This window comes from Scleropages formosus, chromosome 24, assembly GCF_900964775.1.
Source record: "Scleropages formosus chromosome 24, fSclFor1.1, whole genome shotgun sequence".
NCBI classification, from domain to species: domain Eukaryota; kingdom Metazoa; phylum Chordata; class Actinopteri; order Osteoglossiformes; family Osteoglossidae; genus Scleropages; species Scleropages formosus.
The window spans coordinates 2,310,706-2,333,541 of record NC_041829.1 but is presented as its reverse complement, the minus strand read 5'-3'; the positions used below and the strand labels follow the sequence as shown (position 1 = coordinate 2,333,541).

Sequence of the window (22,836 nt, the reverse complement as noted above, 5' to 3'; positions counted from 1 at the left end):
TCATGATGATGGAAACCATAAATGATAAACAGAGCTGACAGACATTAGAAGTGAAAAGCATCTTTTGGCTATCTCAAAACATAAACCCGTCCAGATACAGGAATATTTACATTTATTTATTTAGCAGACGCTTTTCTCCAAAGTGACTTCCAATGAACTCTATGTATTGATATCAGCTCACACCTGATTCACCAAGGTGACTTGCACTGCTAGTACTGTACACTACTTAAAATGGGTCACTCATTCATACATCAGTGGAACACACTCTTTCTATCACTCACACACTAGGGGTGAACCTGATGGCATGTCTTTGGACTGTGGGAGGAAACTGGAGCACCCAAGGAAACCATCACAGACACAGGGAGAACACGGACCCACGTCCTCTCTCTCACCACCTAGGCACTGTGAGACAACAGTACTATTTGCTGTGCCACCGTGCCACCCATCACTTGTTAAATACCTTAAAAAGTAGTGTAAACAAACTGATCATGTATCACCTAGTTAGTATATAATATTTTGTGTGTCAGAGCAGATCAGAATCTGTAGTAGTAAAATTCAGGACCTGATCTCCAGTGCCTTATTATTGAGGTAACCAAGTGATCAAGAGCTGGCACCTTGAATAACTTCATATTCTGCCACTGAAGTTTCACTACTGTGTCTCACTTCTTCACCACTGCTGCTGTACTGTTCTCAGGCATAATCTCCAGTAACATTGCACAGTCAGCAGGTAAAAATGTCAATACCACCCCTATCATATTCAGGAGACCTTGAGTCTACAGTGGACACAGAACCTCTTGGAGATAGAACTCATTGCCTTAGAAGCCATTTTAGAAGTTGTGAGCAGAAAGCTGGCTGGGCATTATACTTGCTGCCCTAATAACTGTTGAGGTAAGTGAGCACTGTAAGTTCATCACCTGCTGTGGATGGGAGCAGGGTGTAGAATAAATGATGTGGTTGAAGAATTGTTATGTTAGGGTAAAAGCAGTTGGTTGGGAGACTGAGACCTAACAACACACACACACACACACACACACACACACACACACACACACACACACAGGCTGAAACCGCTTGTCCTGAGGTGAACCAGAGCCTAACTTGGCAACACAGGGCACAAGGCTAGAGGGGGAGGGGACACAACCAGGATGAGGCACCAGTCCGTCGCAGGGCACCCCAAGCGGGACACGAACCCCAGAACCACCGGAGAACAGGACCCAGTCAAACCCACTGCACCACCACACTCCCTCTATAATAATACTCTCACACACACACACACACACACACACACACACACACACACACACACACACACTTTCTGAACCGCTTGTCCCATACAGCGTCACGGGGAACCAGAGCCTAACCCGCCAACGCAGGGCGTAAGGCTGGAGGGGGAGGGGACACACCCAGGATGGGATGCCAGTCCGTCGCAAGGCACCCAAAGCAGGACTTGAACCCCAGACCCATTGGAGAGCAGGACCTGGTCCAACCCACTGTGCCACCGCGCCCCCCCCCTTATAATAATACTAATACAAATAATAATTCTAACACAAAACTGTGCACAGCCATAGATCTGTGGTTACTTTTATAAATTAATTAATAGCTGTTGTCCTTTGTTCTCTGTTTGTGTGCCTCTGACTTAAACCATGGTCTTCAAAAATGTAAAATTTAAAAAGGTCTCTAAAATCCAATTTGAGGAGTAAAGCTGTCTCATTATTTGGCATACGAATAGTAAAGATACGATAATACTTCATTGGCTAAGGACGTATGGACATACATGGAACTGGATGTGGTAAATGCTCTTTCAGAAATATTGAACATAACAGAACAACATAAAGTATTAAGTAAAGTGTGAAGAAAATACAATGACTTCAAACAGTATCATTATTCAGAGTCATTTAAGTCAAATAAAGTGAATAAAATGTAAAAGAAATAAAGAAGAAAATGAACACAGTGTTAAAAGAACAGATGGAAAAAATTAAAAGTACAGGCAGTCCTCAAGTTACGAATGTCTGACTTGCGTACAACCCATATTTAGGAACCACCGCACCCTGTAAAGCCTACTACATTAAAAATTTGAGTTACACACAATAATTTGTAATGACGAATGGGCACTACTTTGTGATGCACATCAAAACATTGCGGTTCGTTGGCGAGGGGGCATGGGAGCCTGAGTTAGACAAAGACTTCCTTCTTTTCATTCGGACTGTCATGCCCACAACCTTGCCCTGAAAGTCTTCACCGGCCCGAAATCAGAGCAACGGGGTATAAAGAAGCTGCACCTGCACAGCCTGGTGGTGGAATTTCATTTGATAAACCTGTCTCTCCAGCGCTCTCAAGTGAAGCCACATCAAACACGTTCTCCTCAATCCCTCGTTCCCGCTCCTGATTGTCCATGGCTCCCGACACTTGCATTGCCTCCTCGACTAAGACATCAGATTCTCCCTAAGACCTATGTTTGTGCATCGAGCAACCAACACCTGTCCTCGACTGCAAACCTTGTCTGCTCCCTTGTGTACCGACAATAAAGATCCTGCAATTGGGTCCGTCCACAAACACACACATACACACACGTACACAAACATATATCTACCTCAGTCTCCACGTTGCAGTTTAAAGTGCCATGAGTGTTACTGTATTTGGCTTTAATTGTTTGTTTTACCCTCTTAACAATGGCACAAAAGTGTACACGTGATGCAAGTGATGGTGATGCATCAAAAAAGGGAAAATGATCACGACTGAAACTAAAGTGGAAATAATAAAGCTATCTAAACAAGGTGAAATGCCAACGAACATTGGAAAAGCAAAGTTTCTTCAATGTGTTTTTACACACACACACTCTCTCTCTCCCCTCCGCTCTCTCTCTATTATAAATACTGTAGTAACATTTATTATCTCTTTCTATTTCTCTATTATAAATACTGTACATAGTTACATTTATTATTGTTATGATTATCATTATTATAATTACAGCATTACACTGTATTCTCATTACTACTGTATTGTTATACTGAACCCCTCCGCGAACTGCCACCTTAACGTGGTGGAGGGGTTTGAGTGCCTGAATGATCTCAGGAGCTATGTTGCCTGGGGCTATATGCCCCTGGTAGGGTCTCCCAAGGCAAACAGGTCCTGGGTGACAGACGGGACAAAGCGCAGTTCAAAACCCTCTTATGACTATTAAATCAAGGTTCTCGTTTACCCCGCCCGGTATGGGGTCACTGGGGCCCCACCCTGGAGCCAGGCCTGGGGGGGGGGGGGCTCGCATGCGAGCGCCTGGTGGCCAGGTCTATGCCCACGGGGCCTGGCCGGGCTCAGCCCGAAGCCAAGACGTGGAGCCGCTCTTCGGTGGGCTCACCACCTGCCGGAGAGGCCGTAAGGGGCTGGTGCATTGTGATTTGGGCGGTGGTCGGGGCCGAGTGCCCGGCCGACCCAAACCTCGGGCGCCAACTCTGGTTTTTGGGACTTGGAATGTCACCTCACTGGCGGGGAAGGAGCCTGAGCTAGTGCAGGAGGTTGAGAGATACCGTCTAGATATAGTCGGGCTCACTTCCACTCACAGCTTGGGTTCTGGAACCACTCTTCTCAATCAAGGGTGGACTCTCCACTATTCTGGCATTGCCCAGGGTGAGAGGCGGCGGGCGGGTGCGGGCTTATTAATAGCCCCCCAGTTCAGCCGCCATGTGTTGGAGTCTACCCCGGTGAACGAGGGGGTCGTCTCCCTGCGCCTTCGGGTCAGGGAATGGTCTCTCACTGTCGTTTGTGCTTATGCGCCTAGTGGCAGTGTAGAGTACCCGGCTTTTTGGAGTCCCTGGGGGGGCGTGCTGGAAAGCGCTCCCACTGGGGACTCTGTCGTTCTACTGAGGGACTTTAATGCCCACGTGGGTAGCAACAGTGACACCTGGAGGGGCGTGATTGCGAGGAACAGTCTCCCTGATCTGAACCCGAGTGGTGAGTTGTTACTGGATTTCTGTGCTAGTCACGGTTTGTCCATAACGAACACCATGTTCATGCATAAGGGTGTCCATCAGTGCAATTGGCACCAGGACACCCTAGGTCGGAGATCGATGATCGACTTTGTAGTCGTTTCTTCTGACCTTCGGCCATATGTCTTGGACACTCGGGTGAAGAGAGGGGCTGAGCTGTCAACTGATCACCACCTGGGGGTGAGTTGGATTCGATGGTGGGGGAAAAAGCTGGACAGACCTGGCAGGCCTAAACTCAAAGTGAGGATCTGTTGGGAACGTTTGGCGGAGGCCCCTGTCAGAGAGGTCTTCAACTCCCACCTCCGACAGAGCTTCAACCAGGTCCCGAGGGAGGTGGGGGACACTGAGTCTGAATGGACTATGTTCCACACCTCCATTGTCGGGGCGGCGGTTCGGAGCTGCGGCCATAAGGTCTCCGGCGCCTGTCGCAGCGGCAATCCCCGAACACGGTGGTGGACACCGGAGGTAAGGGATGCCGTCAAGCTGAAGAAGGAGTTCTATCGGGCCTGGCTGGCTCATGGGACTCCTGAAGCAGCTGACAGGTACCAGCGGGCCAGACGGAACGTGGCTCTGGCAGTCGCCGCGGCAAAAACTCGGGCTTGGGAGGAGTTCGGTGAGGCCATGGAGGAAGACTTTCGGTCGGCCTCAAAGAGATTCTGGCAAACCGTCCGGCGACTCAGAGGGGGGAAGCCGTGTTCCACGAACACTGTTTACAGTGGAAGTGGTGCGCTGCTGACCTCAACTGAGGATGTCCTCGGGCGGTGGAAGGAGTACTTTGAGGATGTCCTCAATCCCTCCGACACGCCTTCCGTAGAGGAAGCTGAGGCCGGGGACTTGGATGGGGAGTCGTCCATTACCCTGGCTGAAGTTGCTGAGGTAGTCAAAAAACTCCTCGGTGGCAAGGCTCCGGGGTGGATGAGATCCGCCCCGAGTTTCTCAAGTCTCTGGATGTTGTGGGGCTGTCTTGGCTGACACGCCTCGGCAGCATTGCGTGGAGCTCGGGAATGGTGTCTCTGGACTGGCAGACCGGGGTGGTGGTCCCTCTTTTTAAGAAGGGGGACCGGAGATTGTGTTCCAACCATAGGGGGATCACACTCCTTAGCCTCCCTGGGAAAGTCTATGCCAGGGTACTGGAGAGGAGAATCCGACTGATAGTAGAACCTAGGATTCAGGAGGAGCAATGCGGTTTTCGCCCTGGCCGTGGAACACTGGACCAGCTCTATACCCTCACTAGAGTGTTGGAGGGTTCGTGGGAGTTTGCCCAACCAATCCATATGTGTTTTGTGGACCTGGAGAAGGCATTCGACTGTGTCCCTCGTGGCATCCTGTGGGAGGTACTTCGGGATTCTGGGGTTCAGGGCTCGCTGCTACGAGCTGCTCGTTCTCTGTATGACCGGAGCAGGAGCTTGGTTCGCATTGCCGGCAGTAAGTCAGACCTGTTCCCGGTGCATGTTGGACTCCGCCAGGGCTGCCCTTTGTCACCGATTCTGTTCATTATCTTCATGGACAGAATTTCTAGGCGCAGCCAGGGAACAGAGGGTGTCTGTTTTGGTGGCCACAGGATCTCGTTTCTGCTTTTTGCGGACGATGTGGTCCTGTTGGCTTCATCAAATCAAGACTTGCAACGTGCACTGGAGAGGTTTGCAGCCGAATGCGAAGCGGCAGGGATGAGCATCAGCACCTCCAAATCCCACGCCATGGTTCTCAGTCGGAAAAAGGTGGATTGCCCCCTCCGGGTTAGGGGGGAGTTGCTCCCTCAAGTGGAGGAGTTTAAGTATCTCGGGGTCTTGTTCACGAGTGAGGGAAAAATGGAGCGGCAGGTTGACGGACGGATCGGTGCGGCGTCCGCAGTAATGCGGTCATTGTACCGGTCTGTTGTGATGAAGAAGGAGCTGAGTTGTAAGGCGAAGCTCTCAATTTACCGGTCGATCTACGTTCCTATCCTCACCTATTATGGTCATGAACTCTGGATCATGACCGAAAGAATGAGATCGCAGATGCAAGCGGGAGACCGCAGAGTGGCTGGGCGCACCCTTAGGGATAGGGTGAGGAGCTCAGTCACCCGGGAGGAGCTCGGAGTATAGCCGCTGCTCCTCCGCCTCGAGAGGAGCCAGTTCAGGTGGCTCGGGCATCTGTTCCGGATGCCTCCTGGACGCCTCCCTGGGGAGGTGTTCCGGGCATGTCCCACTGGGAGGAGGCCTTGGAGCAGACCCAGGACACGCTGGAGAGACTACGTCTCCCAGCTGGCCTGGGAACGCCTTGGGGTTCCCCCAGAGGAGCTGGAGGAGGTGTGTGGGGAGAGGGAAATCTGGGGGGCTCTGCTTGGACTACTGCCCCCGCGACCCGGTCCCGGATAAGCGGAGGAAGATGGATGGATGGATGGATGTTATATTGAAGATGTTTTAGTGTATACGGAAGTGTTTCTTTAATGTTTTTATGCATAGAAAGGTACACGATATACTACATATTGAGGAATGTTTGACTAACTGACGTTAGACAGAAACTGTTCCTAACTGTTCCTATTTACGTAGAAATCCGACTTAAAGACAGACTGGGGAACGGAAGTCGTCTGTAATCTGGGGAATGCCTGTAGGTTCTGAAATGTATGCTGCTTTGGAGAAAAATGTCTGCCGAATAAATACATGCACATGGAAACAGTTTCCTGTATTGTTGGCTAAATTAGACATTGACATAGTCAAGAGTGCCTATAGCTATGAATGGCAGGGTTCAAAATCTCTTAAGTAATCCCTCAGAATATGTTTGCTGTCAGAAATGAAATTCGTGTACCTGTCTGGATGCTGGCCTTAGTGTTGGAGCTGAGCAACTGTGACTCACCATGAAGGTGATTCTGAGTCAAGCCCCCCACCTGAGACAGTGAGTGAGTCCCAGCACTATGCATCCCTTTATGCTGTACTGCCTGCAGGTGCAAACCTTGTAAACCCAGTATGTCTTGTCACAGCAGGACGAAACTGTAACACTGTGGGAAGTGCTGGCTAAGCAAATATATGTACACCTAGGCTTCAAATGATAAAGCAGTTTAAAATGATAACGTAAAGTCTTTTAAGTGTAAATGTGAGCATGAACGGATCCCAACAGTGAAGGAGTGATTTGAGGTATTGCAAGCATGTGAGATGTGTGATTTCTAGGTCCTGAATCCAAACAATTTGCAGGTACAGTGAGGCAACTGCCTTTAAATTAGCCTATAGTTAATAACAATTGGTTTGATGTCAATGCGTTCAAACAGGCTACTGCTGATAATTAGGAAGGAGCTTTTAGTTGTCATGACAGATACCCAGAGAAAAACCATTGTTTGTGGTCATCTCAAGGATAATCTTGAGCTGAAATGTGTTCCATTGCTACATTAAATTGAAATATTTGTTGAACTGACTGAAGCAATATTAACCAAGATCACTGTGCTATGCTGCAGCAAATGGAAGCTGGAGAGAGCTTTGACTACACTGCCCTAAATGATCTCACATAGATGGTACACCCTGGTGGCTAATCCAGCCCCTATTCTGTGTATAGTTGGCAAACAGTATCTGTCAATGATATTGCCCATGATTTTTCGTCTAGACCGCTTTCTGAGCGAGTCTATTAGAGGTCTGCATCACTTGCTATTCATCTTCAAAAGAGAGGAGGAGGGGTTAAAAATGCACTGAATATTACAACAAATAATTTACTTGGCATCAAAAGAGAAACATATGGTGGTGCTCAACTGAAGATTAGAGCTTTGACAGAAATTTGGAAACCAACCACAGTCACTAGATTGAGGCAAGTGGTGGAACTGACAACATGTTCTAGATTTTTGGTTATTGACAAGTGAGCTGCAAAATGTGCCTAACTAATTTCAACATCACAAAATCATTATTCACTTTTTGCATTTTTGGTAAAGTTGCAAAAACAGAAAAACATGTCCAAAGAACTTGACAGCAAGCATGCCTCCTAAGCAAAGAACTAAGGTTGAAGCTTTGATCCTGAATTAAGAAGGACAATTGCATGATTGTAAAGAAGGACAGAGGATATAGAAAGTCAGAAGGATATTAAAGGTTAGATGAAACTGTGCTGTGAGAACAGAATCTATGGAAGAAAAATTAGGCCAAAGTGACTGGTTGAGCACTGGTTACTTCTGAAGAAGAAGAAGTGGTTAGCTCTGGTTCTCTGTGAGGGGTGGAGAAGCATCACTAGCAGAAATTGAACTCCCTGAATTATTTGAAGGAGAAAGATAGAATGTTTCCACAAATATTAAATTAGCCAATGAGGTACTTTCTGATTTCTGGTTGCTGTTGAAATTAAGACAATACCTCAAGAGGATGACACCAATAAAACACTGTAAGGAAATCAAAGCTATCAGGGCAGCAACAAAACAGGCCTGGAAGATGTTCAGTTATCCAGGTATCTACATATCAAGGAAAACAACTCGGAAGCACAGGGTAAAAGATGTCCTGTCAGAGCAACTATGCAGGCTGCACTTTCAGAGCCAGTGTCTGGAGCACAAAGGACCATGGCATATAGCCAAGAAAACCTAGAAACTCACCAGAAATGGAAAATAAAAAGTGACTGTTAAAAGTTATGTGACTAGACACTTAGGGAGTATGAAATTCCCACCATTTGACGTATCAGACATTATAGTGCAAAGACAGAAAAAGGAAGCAGAAGACATTTTTTAGAGATGCACTACTTGTGTACAGGTAAGCTAAAGAAGTGGGGTGATGGTCTGACTAGGACACAGCCCTAGGCCTTCATGCCCATTAATGCATTTACTAATGGTTAACATTGGTCTACTATCACTTAGTGGGAGATACTGATATACTGTTGTTGATAGACTACTAGAAACATATGAGAAAAGTTTAGCTATGAAACTTTTGCAACATGAAGAGTTCATCAACAATTTGGATCAAGGAACTCTACGGGAAAATAATTAAGCAATTAGTAGTAAAACAGGATATTCACATGCCATACCACCCGCAAGGCTTTGCTATAGTGGAGAGCATGACTCAAACACTGAAAGCTGAACAGAGAAATTATGGACATCAGAAAAGGGTGGCATGCTGTGCTTAATGCAGTGAGGATTTTTTTTTACAACAAAAATAATTAAACTCAGATAAGTCCATTTGAATTCATGACTGCATTTGCAATGAGTCAGCCTTCCAGTGCCCCACCAACTGGAACAGGAATTACAGCCACTTTTAAAGTCCATGTTGGACATGTTACCCCAATTACCACAAAACCTAAATTCTGCCAGGGCACTATGAACAAGGGTAATGCCTAGTTAATATAACATTTTGCATGTCAGAAAAGAAGAAGACTAGTTCTCAGAATCTTTAGGTCTACTCTCTAATGCATCATTACTGAGGCAACCATGTGATCAGTGGCTGGCAACCTCAATAAGTTCATCTTCCAGGACTACATCTCATTTCTCCCTCACCACAGCAGTTGTGCTGTGCTTAGGCATGGTCCCCAACAGTTTCACGTGCACAGAGCTACGAAGGGCTCATGAAATAACAGATTAGGAGCCTGATTGTCAACATCCACCTTAAACAGTCTGCAGAAATGTCCATCTTAAAACAAGCAGATTTAAATTTTTACATCCTTGTTGAACATCATAGTCATATGGAAAATAAAAACTCTATGGAGGGTTATGATTGTGATGAAGAACTGCAAGGAATGTTGTACTATATGTATATCATCTCCCATCCAAATGATGAATGCAATGACAGAACAAAAACCTGCAGATCCAGCTGTATGACCTGCATGCCCAGGTCAACACTTGTAAGGCCCTGGTTAACAAGTCAAGTGTGAATGGGTGTCTCCTACCTGGTCAGCCAGTGAGGTGGACAGCATGCTCATCAGTTCTCTCTCTGCTGTCAGCCGCCACATCTGCTCCCACTTCAGTTTCCGCAGTCGGTCCAGCAGCAGCAGGATAACCCCTGAGACATATGCACACACAAGAAGCAAAATACTCAGCAGCAGGATGAGCCCAGAGTGACAAACACAGATAGATGAATGAATGAATGAATGAAATGTCCTTGTCTCAATTGCCCATGTGAACAACATCACAGAGCCTCGAAGAACACAACCTTAAGGTGTCTGAAAAACAAGTATCTTACATCTCACAACTGTTACCCTATAAGGGTTTGTCATACATGTCTCTAGAGAGACAAAAATCTGTAGTTCAACAAGGTTGAAATCTCCATAGGCAAAATAGGAGTAATTAGAAAAAGAACAAATCTCAGTGTGCCTGTGACAGAAAGTATTTCACTTGGTCACACTTGGACCATGGAAAACTGAATTTACACATCATGGCCATAGGCAACATTGCTGTGGAGCTCTAGTTTCACAGTCAGAGGCACTCTCCTATCAATATAGTTCATTTCAAAAAGACAGAGGATAAATGTGCTTGTTGTTACTACTTCTGGAAGTAATCTTTCCTCTTGACGAACACTTCCTTATCAATCAAGCACACTAAAGAAGGGATACTGATGAGTCTCGTTCAGGTGTCCTGTGATGCACTGATTTTGCACAGCAATGGCCCTGAGCACATATGACAAAATTGCCATTTGGAGGGGGACAATTGATTGCCCGGCAAATCTGGAGTGACAAGGGGGTGGCTGATGGTCTGAGCCGGAACATCCCATTAGCCTCAATCCGTCATCCGTTACGCAGCCATGTGTGAAGAAGCATGGCTAACTGAATGTGAATCTGTTCTGCTCCTTCTCTGGCACCTGTACACAGTATGCTTGCAGAAGGTATGGGATGTGGCCATCATTTTCTTCTGGCACAGTGTTAAGCAGCTGAAGCAGTCATTTGCGATTCTGACACAGCTCTGATGGCAGAAATGTGTTCAGGTGATGCAAAACCACTTCATATTTTCATACAACTGCTGTCTCACGAATAGTTTTACAGACCATAGTCTCATTCTCTCATGAAGCTGTCTGCTATGATTTTGAATTGGCCACTTCTAGGATTAGGTATGATCACTAGTACAGATTGAGTGTTACAACCAGCAGGACATCTACATCAGAGGTTATGATAATAGACATCACCTGAAAATTTAAGCAAACTAGCTCTGAAGATTATGATTAGGTAGTGTCTCATGTAAATGCCAAAAATTAATATCATGTGTTTTGGCAACATGGGACTCTAAAAAGCTAACTATGATTTATTATCACTGTCAAATAACTTCTGATTAAATATAAAACAAAGATGAAAAAAGTTGTAATAATTAAAAAGGGATCTTTAGTGAAAGAAAACTAAAAATTACACACAGAAAAATGTCAGAAGCTTAGGACAGAAAATCTACCAGAAAATGGATGGAAACTGAAACTTTGTGATGCAATTCAATTTGCACAAAACACAAACGTGGCTAAATGCCTTCATCAGGATGTATATATGTGAAGAGAGACATGTGCAGCAGAAATATTAATGTGTGGGGTTGGAATACTTTTACAAGCACCATTTTGCAGTTTTACATTTATTCAACACTTATTTAGCAACTTACAATATTAATCTACCTACAATTATTTACCCATTTGTACAGCTGGGTAATTTTTACTGGAGCAATTTAGGGCAAGTAGTTTGCTCAAGGGTCCTACAGCCAGCCATGAGATTTGAACCTGTAATCTCTAGGTCCAAAGGCAGTAGCTGTAACAACTATGCTACCAGCTATCCGCTAAGCTTTCCTTAATATCTGCAAACAAACAATTTATTTTGGCTCTGGCAATTTACTGTTATAGCATATTCACAATAAAAATACTGATTGGAATATAATGTGTAAGTATAATTTGTAATCCAGACAATTTTGATAATTTCAAGGGGTTTGAATACTTTTGCAAGGCACTGTGTGTATAAGTATGTATAAAACATATGACAGATTATGATGTACTGTATTTGTTAGAAAAAACAGGTGAAGCCAGTAACTGAATGGTACTCATAAAAGATAGGAAACAAAGATGGTATGAAGAATATAATTACAATGATACCAAGATGTAAAATAATAGAACACTGTAGAGTCAATAACTGAAAAACTGTGAAATGAAAAATAGAAAATAAAAAACAAGAAACCAAAAAAGTATTGATGATGAACTGTAATACAAAAAAAACAGTATAGACACGTCTCCTCATCGAACCCATTCAGTGATAATGAATTTTTCTAATAGACTGTATACAACTGGGATTCCAGCAGTCAAGCTCATTCTTTAATTTTGTCATCAAGCACAATATTTTTTCCATATTTTTGTTCACAGAAGTGAGAAAGCCATAAAGCTTGGAAACAGCATTTTGAGAAAGTATGTATACTTGGTATTTTACCAGGAATTTGAAGAAAAATCACATTCATTTGCATGAGTTTCCAAATGTCATTAAAATGACATTTAATATGAGTCTTTTTTGTGAAGTACATTCTAGGTTCCACAAATCCTCGTAAAATGCAGCACAGGCTGTTTGAGCCACAACATGCACGAGGTTCTCAAACATCAGCGTGTCAAGAATAGTTAAACACCATTTGCTTTGAGTAGGTCAATAAAAAGATCAACTTCATGCTCTACAGCTCAGCTGCTATATCTTACAAGCCCTCGTAAGACTTTTTCTAGAAAGGTGTGGCTGGATTTTGATAAGAGAAAAACTGAGAAGTGTGAGGGCAATGGGCACTGCACTAGAAACAGAGCACGATCAGTCTTTCCTCAGATGGATTCACAAGACCTGTAAAACTGTTGACTTCTATTCTGCCTCTTTACCTTTCTACAGGCCTGTGCTTAGTAAACAAACAACTGGATTTTGAAGAGACTGTTAGATTAAATTTGACACATTTCACATATTAAAAATAATGACAGAAAATAGGAAATGGATGCTGTCAAAACCAACATGCAGCTGGTCTGACAAACTGGACAGGGGACAGACTGGAGGCACCCATGTGGGTTTAAACAAGCATGGCCACCAGAGACATGAGCTGCCACAGTCTCTGCTCTGCATTCATGGACTGGTACTCACCTGTGTTGAAACCTCTGCCAAGGGCTGGCCAGGGGCGATGGTTCTTCCACAGGTTCCCAAGGTACCAGTCACTTTGGTTTTCTACCAGCCCCAACACCTGTTGACCTACAAGAGAGTTAAGACACAGATGATGAGGGTTCCTCAGAGGTACTACTTACTCTAGGGCTGCCCCCTTTCCTAGAAGGAGGGGTGCTGATCAGTCACCTGGTGTGTGTTGATGAGGTTCTTTGGTCAGATGCACCCTAGCCAAGCTTCAATGAAGCCCATGTGTAATTCCAAAACCCTTAGGTCCTTAAGGGTGTTTTTTTACTTTCAACAGAGGCAGCAGAACTGAAGCAGAAACAATGAACTGCAGAATGATATTAAGTCCAAAAAATGAATGTCCCTTGAATAAAATTACCCTCCACTCTAATCTCATGTCCTTGCAATCTGTTAGTCTCCTTTGGTTTGCTACAAGCGAGAATACAATGTGGACTAGGGAAGTATGACAGAAGCCCACAGGGGGGCAAGGAGGTTCAACTGGGAACAAAGACAAGAAGAGAGACTCACAAAACAGTATGTGGGGGGGGGGGTATGGGGGTGAGCATAAGCAGTAGGTTTAATGAGGGATGTAAGGAAGATTAATGAGCGCCAGACAGACAGGTCTTTAAACATTTTAAAAAACAACTGTGCAGCCCCACTCTCAAGGTGGCAGCTGAGTGTGACAATTAAAGACCACCTCCCATCCCAACATCCAATATTCCACCTGACCCTCCCAAAAAGAAAGTAGTCTTTTAATGGAGTGATAAGTGCAAAAAGGTGGTTCCGCCAATTAGCTTCGACTGATGCAGGTAGAGTCCTAAAAACACATCTTCCAGACAGTCAAGCATATTAAATCCTTTCACTAAATGATCACCCTAATGAATAGCCAGAAAAAAACAGTTGCGCGTGCACGCACATATACACACACACACACACACACACACACACATTTTCATAACCGCTTGTCCCATACGGGGTCACGGGGAACCGGAGCCTACCCGGTAACACAGGGCGTAAGGCCGGAGGGGGAGGGGACACACCCAGGACGGGACGCCAGTCCGTCGCAAGGCACCCCAAGCGGGACTCGAACCCCAGACCCACCGGAGAGCAGGACCATGGTCCAACCCACTGTGCCACCGCGCCCCCGCTTATATATATGTATATATATAGATTCAGTCCATTGTGAATTATAGTGAGTATACCAAAATATTTGCAGACAAGAGACCAATGGAAGAAACAGACAAAAAGCAAGGACAGTTGTTTGGTTGCAATCAATAGACATTTGCACTTACACATTCCCATACTGCAATTTCTTTTTTCTTTTTTTTTTTTTTCACTTCACAGTCAATTACCTTTTCTTTATTTTGGTTATTCAGGAGATTGGTTTCTACAATCAGGTGCCCATTTCATCAAGAGTTTCCATGCTTGCAAGGACAAAAGTCAATAACATCTATTTAGTGCTTTGGAAAGTAAATGGAAAACATGAAATACCTAGAAAACTTTTAACCATCACCTTTTCTCTTTCCTTCAAAGACACATTAAAAGCTCCTGTGTCTGAAAATTTTGTGGCTCTTTCTTTGGAAAATAACACGTTAAGGAAGGCAAAGGGGATATTTATCACAGATTAAATTCATTAAACACAGAAGCAAAAAGAGATCCTCATCAGACTGTGCAATCAGAGCTTGCAATAGAGATGACGGATGACTTGAGGGTCAGATGTGATAATGCTACTGAACACGGAATTGCCCTGAAGACAGAAAACCTGCTCCTGAACATCCATCATCTGTGGGCAGAAGGAACTCTGTTGCTCAATGAGTTGGATCTATGAGCAGAAAGTGGCAGGGTCAAGTTCCATGAAAGAATCTTTTGTCAATAAGGTGTATGCTCCGAATGGTTTGTAAAAGTTAACATAGCTAGAATTACCATGACTACATCATGGTATTTTTTCCTGTAATTCAATTTTTTTAAATATCCTTTAATTTTTTAAATGTTCTGTAATTAATTAAAAATGTTTACTTTAGTTTGCGTATAAGAACTACAAAAAAGTATTTTTTTTGCAACAACTCTAGGGTGTTTAAGCATTAAATACAGATACCATTAAAGTCAATAAGCTCTAACTGAATTAAAATGTATGACAGATTATGTATTTGGAATGGGGGGGTTCATGTGGGTTTCCTCTGGGTGCTCTAGTTTCCTCACACAGTTCAAAGACATGCAGGTGGCTAGGATAACTCAACTGCCTATAGTATGTGAATGTGCAAGAAAATTTTTTGTGAGTAGCTACCCTATGCTTCTGGGCTAAGCTCTGGACCACTGTGGCCCTGTATTGGATGAACAGCTTATGGTATGAAGAAGCATTCCCAGGTTGGAGAATGAACAGGTGGGAACCAGTGGTGGATCGATAATCTTACATTTTTTTTCCTGCATGATTAGAAATGAAACCGAATAAAACCAAAATCAACTCTCAGTTGAAGAAAGGGTAAATTGTAGGAAAAATGGTGAATTCAGAAGTTGTGAAACACAAGGATCAACAAATGAAAGATTTAATCTCTCAAACTCAGGAATCACAAACTCACCTAGCCCAGGTGTTATTGCCAGTTTTGGTGTGGGTTGGGCATGGTCAGGTTCTCACCTGCCACACATTTAAAATGAATGAATGAATTAATTAATTATTTGGGCTAGAATGGGGCACTAAGAAGGAAACCTTATGATTCAAGTGGAAGACTCATGAGTCCTTCCAGAAAAACAGCAAGTGTCTGAATTGACCTGGGGACCAACAAACTTAGAAACCATGCTACAAACTCTGTTCAGCTCAGAATATGAACTGGTGAGTCAGTGAGGGGTGGGCAACTCTTAAATATATTTCATGATCTTCTTGAGAGCTCAACTATGCTTCCCTAATTACAGCTAAACACAGCAGTTACAGTATTTAAAGATTTCAGGCCATTCCTCTAAGCCAACAGGATGACAATTTGTAGCAGTTATTTTGTGCTTTTTATGTGGGTGCACAACAGTTACAAGTACCACCACTACTTGCCAGTGGACTTGACAGTCAGGGTTTCTGATGCTATTCCCAAGATTAACTGCTTGAACAGAGATTGGTACAGGAGGACCATGAAAACTATCATGAACCACCTTCCTCCTTAGAGGTCTAAACCTGCATTAGTGGTTAAAAAAGACAAAGTGTACTCATGTCAGGTATCCTCATCAAGGAAGCATACTCCAAAAAGAAAGAGTGACAGGACTTGCATGATATGTCCCATTTCAAGTGTTTCTCAGAGGAAATGGTTTAAACCACTGACTTTTTCAAGATCCAGTTGTGTCCTACATTCAATAACTGGCTGTATTATACAACTGCCAAACGGATACAGTTATCCACAGCAATTTAAACAGCAGACATTTTCAAATTTTGGTGATAATTCAGGTTATATAGTTTACTTAAGGGCACAACTGTGCTTCTAAGGAACATTCCAGTTCTCTAGCTACTGTTACATGAAGGAGGCCAAAAGATTTCATTAATGTGCGCAGTCGTACCATTGACCTGAAACTGAATTTTGCGGGAATGTACAGAAATGGCTACTATATCATCATAGGTTTTGTTTACGTGAGTGTTATAAACTCTTAATAATATGGAAATGGCCTAAATGTCTTAAGATAAAACTGCAATGAATTCCACAATGGCAATAAATAGTATCTTTTAGTGAAAAGCCAAAGTCTTGACCCAGCTGCAAATCCAGTTACAATGTACAGAGAAATGATAAGATGACACTGTGGCCAAGACAGCACCATATAACTCAATGGAAAAATCAACACAAATGAAAATCAATTTTGTATTCAATTTTTCACTTGAAGATTGGTCAGAGGCTTTGATTTGATCTCACCTCACACTGGGAGAAAAGACAATGCACATGCCAGAATTAATCACTGCTGAAAGCTGATTGGGGTTCTACTGTTTTGAGGACATTTGAAGAACTCCTGATACCTCATGGGCTATTTCAGCCATGCTATGCCATTTTAACTTTGTACATGCCCAAAATGCAATGCTGCTTGTTTCCTTTTCTAGCAAAATTATTAAAAGAAAGCAGCAGTAGTGCAATGAACCAACATTTTTAGTTCTTGGTACAGAATACATTTCATCATTCAGCATTTAAACTATACAAATTGCAATCTGTTTGTAATAAGCAATGATAGACAAAGCTAAGGAAATTGGTCTTTGAGAACATATAGGGGAATGGACAAAATTCAAATGACTAAAGGTAGTCAGTGAATGGTCAATGAGGGGTGCAAAATACTTCAAAGATTCAATGTCATACTTTGTACTAATACACCCTCAAGTCAATATCATTTGTAACAGTCCAACTATCCGGAACTAGTCCCCACAATTGAGGATGAGAGTTTATGAGCTGCAAACAAAAGAAAGAATAACTTCAACTTGCTTATGTGCTCAGTACATGTCTCTGCATATGGGTTTCCGACTAAGCAATCCTGATTGGAACAGGATTTTCAAGGATGTTCTCAGCAAGGAGTAGCAAGTGACCATGACTGATCCAGAGTGAGAATGGGGATAAGTCCAGCTTCCATCTGGCAGGGTCATGGGCCCAAAGCCAACCCACCAAGCTGCACAGCAAGCAATGATCATGCAAGCACAGGGAGATGTGTTGTGTTAGACAGAGTTAGAGGCAGTGAAAGGAATCTACAATGACTGAGTATGTGTATATGAGACATTCCACTCATAAAGAAGGAATCTGCCCCTGCACTCTAAGCTACATCTGTCCTTTGCTATGTGTGCTCAGGTGACAATGGTTAAAAGTGCTTCATTTGTATACCTATATTGATTTAGCTATACTTAAGTAGAGAGGGCTTTAAGTAGAGAAGAAAAAGTGGGGATTCATGGGGAAATATTTTGTTTTCCGCCTTGAATCCCCACTTTTTCTTCTGCGTTTCCCCACCTCCTTCCTATTCCCTCAAGGTTGACAATTTTAAAGACAAAGTTTAGCCAATCACCAGCAGGTTCTCAACATCAATCTCCCTCTGCCAGGAGTCCCAGCAAAGTATCATTCTCTGTATTTTTACCAATTTCTGAAAGGAACACCTCTGACCTTTTCTTCTCTTGGACCAAGCCACTGCCTGTCACCTTCATTCCATCCCTAGTACTCTCTTAATGTCAGTTTCCCAACAATGCCTTACTTTTACTTAATCTATTTTTTAATTCCTCACTCTCCTCTGGTTGCTTCTCATTTTCATTTAAAGAATCCCTCTCTAGACTCAAATTCAACCCAGATTTACAGGCCAGTTTCACTACTCCTTTTTTCTAAACAATTTTTGAATATGCATCTTACACTGAGTTATCTTTATTCCTTGCCCAAAATGATTATTACCTTGCATTGAAAAAAACTGCTGTCAGATAGAGTCAACTCTCTCTCCTCAGTCCTCATTCTACTTGACCTCTCTTAAACTTTGATACCATCAACCAGTGGATCCAGTTGTCCCATCTAGTACAGCAAAGGATCACCATAGAAATGGTTTGAGTCTTACCTATTAGGTAGATCTTATAAGGTGGTCTGGCATGGTTTCATGTCTTTCCCTCAATCTTAGCAACTGGTTTAACACAGGTCTTTATACTGGACCCCTTACGCTTCTCCACCTCAGTTGCTTCCCTCAGTCTGCCAGCAATCTGTTGCTTCTCAGCCCCTAGCCACTCTGAAGTAGGTTTGAACCTGTGGTGAGTTTGTTCTCTCCGTGTCTGCTTGGGTTTCCTTTGGATGCTCAGGGTTCCTCCCACAATCCAAACATATTTGGTTCAGGTGAATTATTGATGCTAAATTGCCCATAGTGTGTGAATTTGTGAGGGAGTGTGTTCATGTGCATCTACCCTGTAAAGGGTGTACCCCTCATAGCCTGGTGCCCAGTGATTCCGGGATAGACTGCTGTAACCCTGACAAGGATAAGTGGTTAATGAAACTGAGAGAGTAAGTGCACCTTGAGGGATCATTTCTGGTCTGATTCAACCAAATACAGCATTTTCTTCAGTTTTCTTATTAAATACCTTTAGTGGAAGCAGCAAAAATTAAGACACACAGGCTGTTTACAAGGTGATGAAAGACCTATGTCTTCAAAAAAGACTGACCTGCACTTTGCATGTTGTTCCACTACCACAGAGCTGGAATCCTTTGTCTATAGTCCAACTCAGTGACAAAGAGAAGATAAACTATCACTTTATTCATTAAGCCTGTACACCTTTCCTGGCACACTACTCTGAAATTGCCTTAAAAGAATAACTAGACAAAACCAGTGACACAGAGCAGGAGTTAAAATTAATAAATACCTTCAGAAACCAGTACACTTTCTTTTTCATACAGAACATACTTTTCCATCCATCCATCCTCTAGGCCACTTAGTCCTTCTAGGGTGGCAATAGAGAGAGAAGCTCAGACGTCCCTTGCGACTTCCTCCAGGTCAACCCGGGGGATCCCCAGCCACTCCCAGGCCAACTGAGAGATATAATCTCTCCAGCAGCTCCTGGGCCGATCTCGGGGTCTCGTTCCAGTTGGCCAAGCCTGGAATACCTCTAAAGGGAGGCACCCAGGGAGCATCCTTACCAGATGGCCAAACCACCTCAACTGGCTCCTCACAATGTGGAGGAATAGCGACTCTACTCTGAGTCCCTTCTGGATGACTGAACTCCTCACCTTGTCACAGAGAGTGAGTACCACACAATTTTTTTTTAACACTTTAAACCTTTTTTTAGATTGGGTCTATATGGAAAAAAGAACATTTCCTGACAATACTCTGTCTCTGTTCATTTCAGATTCTCTTATTCAAAGTTTAAAACCAAAAACACAGGGGAAAGCACCAAAAAACAAAAATATGTAAAAACATGCTCTATTGGCACGTTAGTCAGTCTTTGGTGTTAAAAAGCTGTTCCTATACAAAGTGATATACAGAGTCACAATGCCAGCAGTGTTCTTCCATTAAGATCCATACATCACATCCCTGCAGGCCGTCTGCTCACAGTAAAATGCCACTCATCCATGCTGAAAGATTAGCGCAGGACCCCCTTTTATCTCACTTCTGCCTACACTATGCCTTCTGACATCTCACATGTTAGGATGTAAATCTTGACTGGCTAACTGACTGACTGAACGCTTCAAAGCAGGTCGATTCAAACACCTGTTAGAAATTAGACCACTCTGACAAAAAAGTGCCAAATTAGGATACAAGAAAGCTGAAGAGCCTTAGTCAGCAGTCAGCCTTCCAGGTCCATCTGTTACACTGTCCCTATCCACAATCCCTATTTCTAACTGTGGGCACAACAAGCATAAAAAGATTAGAACAGATTGAACTGGGTAAGGAGATAGAATGGATGAAAAGAAAAAACCTTTAAAAAACTAATTCACCTGAACTAAGTCAGTAAAACATCCCTCTCTGCATTAAGCTTATGAAAAAGGAGTCGCACTTTACCTCTTTAGCAGGCATGTCTACATCTCCCATCATCTAAGTCTTGGGGAAATACCTATCCCAAATGGAAGAGGATCTTGCTGCTCAGTAAAAAGTTAGGATTCTTGAAGCCTTTAACTAAAGCCTTACAGTGGATTTGTTCAGCCCTTCCATAAGACACATGAGGGAGAGTTGGAAAAATTCAACTAAAAAACATCTCTGCATAACTGATTTGCTCAGAGGAGGCCTTTTGTCATGACAGGGTTAAACTGCTTCCCAGTGCAAATCACACACCACTGGGTATCAGAGCAGCAGTCCAGGCACTGGACCACAATCAGCTTTAAAGAAATTTCCTGCTATCACATAGATTTATCCACCACTAGTGATGATGGCCTTGTAGACTTACCATTAGCAGACAAATGGATGACCTCTTCAGTCTTTAAAAGTGTTGATTGTGGACACGTTATGTGTTACTTGCAGAGCCATTTCATGAAAATGTCATCAGAAAGATTTGTGCCAGTGATGTGCTGTTGTGTGGGCATGCAAACTACAAAGTTTGTAAATGTTACTCAACGAGTCTGCTGGTCCCATATTCTTGGATCTTCTCCATTAAAAACTGCTCCTGCAATAAACATTGTTCAGTTCGTATTATGAATATGCACCACAAGATTTGGGGGGAGGGTATCTTCTCCACATCTCCTACCTGTAATCATCAGTGCTTCCACATGGTTGCAGTCTTTCCTTTCTCCTAACCAAGACATATGGTCATAATGGAGAGCAGCTCCACAGAGACGGGAACACTTAACGGCATGATGGGGAGAAAATAAGGAGGCCTATTCTACCCTGGTAGAAAACAGCCATGGACAAAATGAACGAACCAATAAACCATTACGAACCCTAACCATAACCTGAGAGACTGAGGTTCTAGGTATTTGTGTGGTGACGTTGAACTTTTCAGAGGTTGAATGCTGCCAGGGTTTAGAGCACTTACGCTCACATAGTTGCCAATTTCAACCTTTGTTACAGTAAAACATTCCCAGCTGAGAAAACCACAGAGGCCAACAATACCAGTGATCAGGAGACAAAACTATGCAAAACACTTTCCCTAACTTACTAGTGTCATACCTGTCCACAACCTAGAATATCACAAATTTGGGATACTGAACATGATCATGTCCCGGAGATGCCTGCAGAAGGAAAGAAAAAAACACTCCATCTATATTCCAGGCTTTGTATTCCACTCCACTTCCACATTTACATTTTAATAGAAAAGCGTGGCACATTCGCATCTTGCCCACTCACAGTCACACACAGGTCAAGCTCCTCTCCCTAAAGACCACCCTGTGGTTGTCTTTCTTGGTGTTCTAATAGATTATGGAAACCTGACCGCTGCAGTGCCTCAGCTTCTTGTCCGCGCTCTGTGCTTTTTGCAGCAGGGTTCTAAGTTCAGCTCCATGCTGAGCTGCACAAGCTGTTTCAGCTCTATCAGGTGAAGTTAGATCAGCAACATGAGTTGACATCCTACACTACACCTTATCACAGATATGAGAACACTGGAAGATAAATTTGAAAAAAAAGGCTGATTAATGAGAGGAAATTTAGTACAAATAGGCACAGTGGTGAATGCTCGTGCCTGACAATGCCTGAGTTCTGCATTTGGGTGCAGGTTCGAGCTGAGCTCAGAGTTTGCATCTTTTCTCTGTGTTTACAGCCCTATGGTTCCTCTTCTGCACCTTCCCTTACAATGAAAACGATGTGAGTAGTTGCCACGAGTTAAATTTGACTCAAGAGAATACGCCTACCCTATGTAAAATTCCACCAACCAATGCTAGGTCCCTTTCAGTTTCATCACTCAATTCATCACACAAGTCATTTAACCTGCTAAAGATCACCAGCTGAATTGGCACAAAGTGTCCAGCGGCACCTGACCACTGTAGAACTTGTGTAAAGTTAGCATGTCCAAAAGGAGTGGCCTTGAACCTCCAGAAGGTTTTCCCTCCAACACCAGCCTTAGCTGTGTAACATTCTAATTCCTCCCCAATACTTTTTAATTTAATATCATTAATTCCTTGTGTAGCCATGGCATTCTGTTAATAATGCCAGCTGTTACAATGTTCTAGATGTTTTCCCTACCAGACAATATTCAAACACTTGCCTTGCAACCAGTGGTCCTACTAGCTCTTGAACCAGAAAACCTTTGTTCTCATCAGGATTTAATGGTGAAAAAATAACTCATGAAACCACAAGGGAAAACTATAAGTAGTTGTGTAGGGATTCTGAGAATACTCTTTTATCATTTGCTATAATCACTTCCAAGCCAGAATTGCATCATCGTAGTAGTTTGAAAGAGGTGTGCTGGGAGACATGCATCAATGCCAGTTTCACACCAACAGCCAGAGAGGCTGCTTCC

General features: G+C 43.4%; 1 protein-coding gene across 1 annotated transcript in view; it reads right to left on the bottom strand.

Annotated features, from left to right (window-relative positions):
• The window catches only part of large1 (LARGE xylosyl- and glucuronyltransferase 1), a 114,173-nt gene that overhangs the window by 30,266 nt on the left and 61,071 nt on the right, over positions 1–22,836 (bottom strand). The window contains exons 7-8 of the mRNA XM_018756092.2: positions 12,969–13,073; positions 9,798–9,910 (exon numbers count right to left, since the gene is read on the bottom strand). Coding sequence (XP_018611608.1) covers positions 9,798–9,910; positions 12,969–13,073 — 218 coding nt within the window. The remainder of the gene's footprint in view (positions 1–9,797; positions 9,911–12,968; positions 13,074–22,836) is intronic.